Raw genomic sequence first — 7,726 nt, forward strand, 5'->3', positions numbered from 1 at the left:
TACCACTTGAGTCACATCCCTTGTCCTTTTTTCATTTTAGTTATTTTGTTCAGATAGGTCCTCTAGTCCATCCTTCCCCTCAGCCTGGGGCTGGCCTTGGACCAAGATCTACCTATGCCTCTGAATAGCTAGGGTTGCAGATGGATGCTACCATGCCCACCTTCTTGTTGGGATGTGGTCTCAAGTACTTTTTACCTAGGCTGGTCTTAAGCCAGGATCCTCCCAATCTCCACCTCCTGAGATTACTGATGTGAGTTTGCATCCAATCTCTAAGTGCCTTTAAATCTCTTCCAGATTGTTTATATGTCTCTTTTTTTTTTTTTTTTGTCAGTCACGGGGCTTGAATTCAAGGCCTGGGTGCTTCTCTGAGCTTTGGGCCACAGCTCCACTTCTAGCTCTTAGGTGGTTAATTGAAGGTAAAAGTCTCACAGACCTTCCTATCCTGACTGACTTGGAACCCCGGTCCTCAAATATCAGCCACCTGAGTAGCTAGGATTATAGGTATGAGCTACCAGCACCCAGCTGCCTGTGTGAAAATTTTCAATTGAAAATTGTTATAGAAACCAGGTCAGCTATACTTGTGTAGACAAGAGTACAGCTTCTTCTGGGCAGCATTAACCTGATATCCTATTTCCTATAATTCCTATAAATAACATAGGTTAAGGGTGTTAACTGTTTTGCCTAGAATACTTTACAGATGCTATGGGTTCATAGTTAATCACTTCAGGGACTTAGATCTCACATCTTACCTTCAGGAATGCTGAAATTAATCAGTTAAGTTCACATGATAATAAATTGTTCATTCCATCACAAAGCTGCCTGTCAATTAAATATGCTCATATAACCCCTGTCTCAAACAGTCATTTTACTGGGTGTTAGCAAAATAGGAATTTCCCAATTCTATCATTTCTTCTAGATTTATGAGCTAGAGTTCTTCTGTAAAGAGTTTTCTCTCAGCCAAGCATAGTGGCTTACATCTGTAATCTCAGCTACTCACAAGGTGGAAATCAAGAGGACTGTAGTCTAAGGCTAGCTCAGGTAAAAGTTAGTGAGGGCTCATTTCAACAAACAAAACAAGCATGGTGGTTTCATGTAGCCCTAGCTATATAGTCAGCATAGGTAGAAGGACCAGAATCTGAGGCCAATTCAGGCAAAAACCAGAGACCCTATCTCGTGGGGCTCAAATGGTAGAACATTTGCCTACCAAGGCCCTGAGTTCAAATCTTAGTATTATCAAAAACAAAAACAAAAACCTTTCACTGACTAGAGTTTATCCTGAAAAAATAAAGCAGGGTATTTAGTCTTTTCCTTAAATTTACATTAGTAAATTATTACCTTTGAATATTGAATTGTATCTGGTGGAAACTCACCCTTTCTTAGGTATCACTAATAGTTCTCTATCTATTAAAATTTAGCTCATGTCTGTACCCCAAAGGTGGCTAAAGATGAACAGACACACTATCTTCCTGGCTGCCCAAGCCACATAATAAACCTCTTTTTCTGTCCTTCACCATTTCTCTTTAGTTGGCATATAGGGACATGTGGACTGAACTGACATGTGGATACCCAAGAGTCTGGGCTTAAAGACTGACCACTGGTCACCCAAGTCACTAGTAAGGACTGCCTGAACCTTCATAACTCACAGAGGTATTCCAGAACTGGCACCATTAGACTACCAGCAAGTTAATAAGGTATACAGGAAAGCCAGGGGAGTGGGCAGCATCTATCACCGGGCATGAAGAATACCTCAGAGACATCCAGTGGAAGATTGCCCACATAGACCTGGGTCTCTCTCCTCTTGCATCCTGGGAAGAAAAACAGCATTAAAAAGACAGGCATGGTCCAGAGGTACAGCTCAGCAATAGCATGCTTGTCTAGCATGCATAAAACCCTGGGCTCAGTCCCTAGCATGGAGAAGAAGGTGGAGAAAGAGAATGAAGAAGAGGAAGAGAAGAAGGAGGAAGATTTAAAGAAGTTGGAACCATAAGAGACTCTTGTCTCCTTTGGTGTTAAAATTAAATTCACATAGCCCCAGCAATCCCTTTTCTATTCCCAAAGGAAATAGAAGCACCACCTCTTAGAGACATTTACACTCTTATATTCAGTGTAGTACAAGCCAAGGTACGAAAAAACCTCGGTATCCATTAATGGATGAATGGATAAACTATGGCATTTTCTTGCATGTGAATGTGCATGTGTGAGCACACACATGTGTACACACACACACTTTATAGATATTATTCTGTCTTTGAAAAAAGACAATTTTGCTATCTGTCCCAACATGAACTGTAAAAGAGAACATTATGGCAAGTGAAACAAATCAGCCCAGGCAGGAAAGTCCATGAAATTCCTATTTCCAATTAAACACCAAAAAGCCAGAAGTGGAGCTGTGGCTCAAGATAGAGTGCCAACCTTGAGCAAAAACAGATAAGAGACAGCACCAGAATTTGAGTTCAAAAGCCTTAATACCATCATTTTAAAAGGGGAGAGGAAAAAAGAAAAACATAGAGGTCACAAACATATGGAATAAAACAGTGGTAGAGTCTGGAGATAGAAACACAGGCCAAAGAACACAAAGTAGCAGGGGAGTATATTGAATAAAGCAGAAAGATCTAAGGCACAACTACAGAGTAGAGTGTGGTGTGTTCTATTCAAGATTTCTGCTACTAGGTAAGAGTACATGCTTTTGCCTCAGGGGTTGGAAAATGGGTATCTATAAGATGGGGTCTATATTAATTTGTTCCACTACTGTAACCATTTTACTATACATGTGTATCTGGCAGCAGGATATTGTCTAGCTTATATACACACAATAAAATTCATCTTAAAAGTAAGTTTAAAAAAAGAATTCATACATACCACTCCCCTAAGCACTCCTCTCTCTGGGAACACTGAGAGTGATATCTTGCTCACTCCCTTAGCAAACACTCATCCATGGTTACAGTCTGAATTTGGGTAACCCAGGCTTTCAGTGAGGTACTAGGAAGTGCTTCACGACTAATGGGGTTAAAATTCCCAGTTACATCCAGTTTAGGGAAAAGAGCAAGGGATGAAAACCTCAAGGAATTCAGGTGGAGGGTACAGCACAAGCAAACACACAGAGATAAGAATAAAGCAAGCACATTGGGAAAGTAACACTGAATCAGGCTCACTTCCCAAGGGTGAGTGGTGAGGTAAGACACGAAGAGGATAGCAGTGCTACCATAGAGACACTTCTTCACACTGGCTGGGAGATATAGGAGAAGGACTTGACCAGAGTGGTTCCATCAACACATCTGGATGTTAGACCACTGGAAGTGGTAAAAGGTGAATGCAGAAGACAGGAATGAAACTGAGTGTACCACACAAGGTCTGCACTACTAGCAGGTGAAAGGCAATGGAATGGCTGGCTATAGGAAGGACAGTATCAAGGCAGATCCCAAGTTCCATTCCTGAACACGAACTAGGTTACTGGTCATCATTAATGGGGATCCAGGTTACAGAGCACAGGTCCCAGCACCAACACCTCCAGGCTCACTTACCTGGGAATTTCTGTTCTTCTAACACTTCATTCTTCCACAGTAGTTTAGCAGAGGGTGGGAAGTCATGGCTGTTCCAGGCCCTGTCAAACACAGGTGTTGTTACTGCACCTCCCAAACCCAGATCCAGACAAAAAGAAGCACAGGCTAGAACATTACAGAGCAGCTCTGGCTTGGCATCAGTGGCTCATGCCTGTAACCCTAGCTACTCAGGGGGCTGAGATCTGAGGGTCACTGTTCAAAGCCAGCCCAAGCAAGAAAGTCTGTGAGACTCTCATCTCCAATTAACCACCAACGAAAGCTTGAAGTAGAGCTGTCTCAAGTGGTACAGTGCTAGCCTTGAGCACAAAAGCTCAGGAACAGCATCCAGGCCCTGAGTTCAAGTTCCAGGACCCACACACACACACACACACAAAAGCTGTTCTGCATACATCTTCAAACTCCTTTCCTGATAAAGGGCTTCCCTTCTTCCTCCCAGGGTCAGTTTTCCAGCTAAGGAGACCTCCCCCAGGATTTCTAATCACTCACAGCACATTAGAGTTAGAATTAACAGGTCAGAGATGCAGAAGGTGATTCTGAAGCTCTGGACACTGTCAAACATTACGGAGTAGCTCTAGCTGGGCATCAGTGGCTCATGCCTGTAATCCTGCTACTCAGGATGCTGAGATCTGAGGATCACGGTTCAAAGCCAGCCCAAACAAAAGTCTGTGAGTCTCTCATTTCCAATTAAAGGATAAAGAGAAGAGTGAGGGTTTCTTATCAATACAGAGACTTACATGCTGCCTTGGTAAGTTCTTTCTAAGAGGACCTCCTGCAAAGCCAAGCAACCAGTTAGAAGCATGTCAGAATATTCATCATTGCATAACCACTCAACATATACTGTGGCAGAAAGGATAACATCTGCCCCCCCCCCCCCGCCACCCCTCCTAGCAAGCAATCTGCATTCTAATCCTCAGGATATAAGAATATATTAAGGTTTTGTGGCCAGGGAGAATTAAGATTGCTGACAAAATCAAAGTAACTACTCAGGTTGCTGACCTTAAAGTAGAGAGATTCTCCCCATTGGCCCAATGTAATCACAGGGGTCCTGGCAAGTACAAGAAGGCAGAAAGGCAGAAGGACAGATGTAAAGACAGAAGCAAGATTAAAGTGATGACCGATGAAGACTCCTCCACTGCTGCAACCTTTGAAGACAGAAAAGGAGAAACCAGCCAAGGAATGTGAACAGCCTTTAGAAGCTGGAAAAGGCAAGGACTAGCATTCTCTCCAGAGCCACCAGAAGGAACACAGCCTTGCTGACAACTTGATTTTAGCCCCGTAGCAAACAGAAACGTAAGTCCCACAAGTAACTTTAAACTCCTACCAACTTCTGTAACCATGGCTGGCCTGTGAAGAACAGGCATGGGGAGGTAGACAGATGCAGCTGTCAATCCAGCTGTGCAAGTTTTATCTGTAAGATGGGACTCAAAGCACCTATGCCATAGATTACAAGAGTAAAGTGAGATGCTGCTTGTAAGGCACCTGCTGCAGATTAGGAACCCAATAAATGTTACTCACTGTGCTTATTGTTATGGCTTTCATTTGCACCTTGCTACAACTCTTGTGGAGCACTGGCTTCCTTTCCTTCGTTTTTGTGGTCTTGGAGATCAAATCCAGGGAGAAGCACATGCTCTACCACTGAGCTATACCGCTCCCCGCCCAACCCCTGCTGAGCCTCGAGCCTATCTTCCCATCATATAAACATGGCAAACCAAAGCTCAAGGATATATGATGTGCTGCAAATTATAAAAGATACAGAACTCAGCCCTATGAGTCCACAACCTTCATTCTATTCCTACAGATAAGAAGGTTATCCATATTGTTCTAAAGCAGTATTTTTCCAGTGCTGCAGGAGAAATATGCATGTATTAAAACATTAAATATTAAAATAAAACTGAAACTTTTCTCGAAGTTGTTCCCAGCTGTGGGAGGAAACAACTGTTTTACTGTAAATAAGTCTAAAAAAAACCAAAAGTGGTTAAGATTATTAAAAGACTTAGCAATGGATGAATAAACCCCAGTGGTTTATGGGGAAAATCTGGGATATAGGCTGTTAATCACAGTTTCTTGGTTATCTTTGAAAGTGCATAGGGACTTTGGAGACAGGGCAGACACCAAGATATCCCAAACAAAAGAGCAGCCCACATTCTGAATGATACTTTTCTTGGGACTGAGATTGTGGTTCAAGTGTTAGAGCACCTGCCTCCCAAGCAGAAAGCCCTGAATATAAATCCCAGAAATAATCCTCCCACAAAAGAGAGAGATCTTTTTTCAAAAGCTTATTTTTTTCCAAAGTCATTACCTCCCTTCTACTCTATTACTTCGTCTGGATAACTGTCTTATTTGCAGTTTTAAGAGATGTAAATATATATTTATTTAATGTACACATACAAACATAGTGGATTTTTTCAAAGTAAAACAAATAGCATCCAGTTATAAAAAAGAAAAGAAAAGTAGCAACCTTCATATTTTTGGTCATGTAAAATGGTGTCACCACTTTGGAAGAGTTTAGCAGTTTCTCAGAAAGTTAACCAGTGAATTACCCTGTGATCCTGCAACTACACTTTGGGTACCTGCTACTTAAGAAATTCAAACATAGCTCCACATACACCTATTCACAAATATTCACAACAGCATTGTTTATAATATCCAAAGAGTGGAAACAATCAAAATGTTTATCAGCAATGGACACAAAATGTGGTATATCCTAACAGGGAATATTACTGGGAAATATAAAAGGAATAAAGTGTCAATTCATGCTACAATAGGGACGAATTTCAAACAGAGACTAAAAGGGGGGGGGGAGATAGAATCAGAAGGCTGTATATTATTTCAATTACACTACATGAAACTTCCAGAAGGGACAAAAGGGTAGAAACAAAGTAGATTAGTAGCTCTTTAGGATTAGAGCAGCAGGAAGGCAATGAGGAGTTAACTGCTAATGATCACTTTTCTTTTGGAAGTGCGGATATTCTAAAATTAGTTCCTGGTGATAATCGCAAACATAATGAATATGCTAAAATTTTATTTGGTGTGAATTTTATGGTGTGTAAATTCGATTTTCATAAAGCTCTTTTGTTTTTTCTTCTTTAGTAAGTCAACCAGTATTTTCAAGGATGGTCAGCTTGAGTTCCTCACTGACACTGGTCCAGGAAAGTTCTGTTTCCATGGCTTGTACTGGAGGATTTAGAACAAGCTCAAGCTCGTGTAAGCCCAGCAGTTTTTGTTTGTTTGTGTGAACAGGTATAGAAATTAAGTTTAAGCTTAGTTTTTAAACTAAAAAGCAAACAGTGTCAATGGGGCGGGAGGGGTGGAGAGGTGCTAACACCCCGAACGTGCTGAGCTGCAATTACCCTCCAAGTGTCCCGATTCCCACTCCAGTTCCTCCCAGACGCAAGCAGGCCTCAAGCCCCGGCTACAACAGCGCACTCTCCCTCACACCACCCTGTGGAATGGGGACAATTCCCACAATTGCCTCCAACCTGGGCCCGTGCAGCCACCCCTCGACGTGCAGACCGGGGCCTGGAAACTTGTGGGGCATCCATCCTCTTGCAAGCTGGGTAAATGCAGGACTGGACGACCGCTCCTCTGCTCCCCGCCTTCGTCGCCTTCGCACCTTCTCCCTCCACGCTCCGCCTCCGCGCGATCGCGGCGGTGGGGGGAGGCTCCCCGTCAGCAACCAATCCGCGGCCGGCCACGGTTTGGGAGGCCAGGTCTCGCGGTGCAGGAGGGAAAGTGCGGGAACGAGCGGGCCGGGATTTTCCCTTCCCCCGCCCCGTTCCCCGCCACTCACTTTTAGTAAACAAACGTCTCCCCCCTCCCACCCCGCGCACCCAGCGCCCAGCCGTCGGCTGCCTGGGAGCTGTGTGGATCGAAGGCAGGGGGCGCACCTGGTCCTGCGGGAGGCCCAGGCTCCCTTGTCCGGTTCTGCGCTCGCACGTGGCGCGCTCCCGGGCGAGTTCGAAGGCAGCGCGCAGCGGGGGACCGGCTCGGTGCCGGCAGAGGGGCTGTCTGCAGCCTCCGAGAGCCCGGTGCGCGCCGGGACGCGGCGCTGCCAGCTTCTCCCCAGCACACCCCGCCCCCTCACACCCACGCCCACCGCCCTTCCCGAGGCCCCGGGATCTGGGCGGGAGGTGCGGGGCTGGGACGCGCCCGCTGCGGAGGGGAGG

The 7,726-nt window shown here is 44.6% G+C and overlaps 1 protein-coding gene across 3 annotated transcripts in view; it reads right to left on the reverse strand.

The window, feature by feature from the left end:
• The window catches only part of LOC138809102 (tudor domain-containing protein 10-like), a 32,939-nt gene extending 25,380 nt beyond the window's left edge, over positions 1–7,559 (reverse strand). For 2 of the 3 annotated variants that reach the window (XM_069995476.1, XM_069995477.1), the window contains exons 1-4: positions 7,040–7,310; positions 4,295–4,329; positions 3,522–3,601; positions 1,747–1,805 (exon numbers count right to left, since the gene is read on the reverse strand). In XM_069995476.1, coding sequence (XP_069851577.1) covers positions 1,747–1,805; positions 3,522–3,601; positions 4,295–4,329; positions 7,040–7,102 — 237 coding nt within the window. In that variant the 5' untranslated portion in view covers positions 7,103–7,310. Of the gene's footprint in view, positions 1–1,746; positions 1,806–3,521; positions 3,602–4,294; positions 4,330–7,039; positions 7,311–7,447 lie in introns of those variants that run through there. The other variant, XM_069995478.1, reaches the window with a different exon arrangement.
• Between the last annotated feature and the right edge of the window lie 167 nt (positions 7,560–7,726).

Source organism: Dipodomys merriami, unplaced genomic scaffold, assembly GCF_024711535.1.
Source record: "Dipodomys merriami isolate MVZ:Mamm:240054 unplaced genomic scaffold, mDipMer1.0.p SCAF_485, whole genome shotgun sequence".
In the NCBI taxonomy this organism is placed as follows: domain Eukaryota; kingdom Metazoa; phylum Chordata; class Mammalia; order Rodentia; family Heteromyidae; genus Dipodomys; species Dipodomys merriami.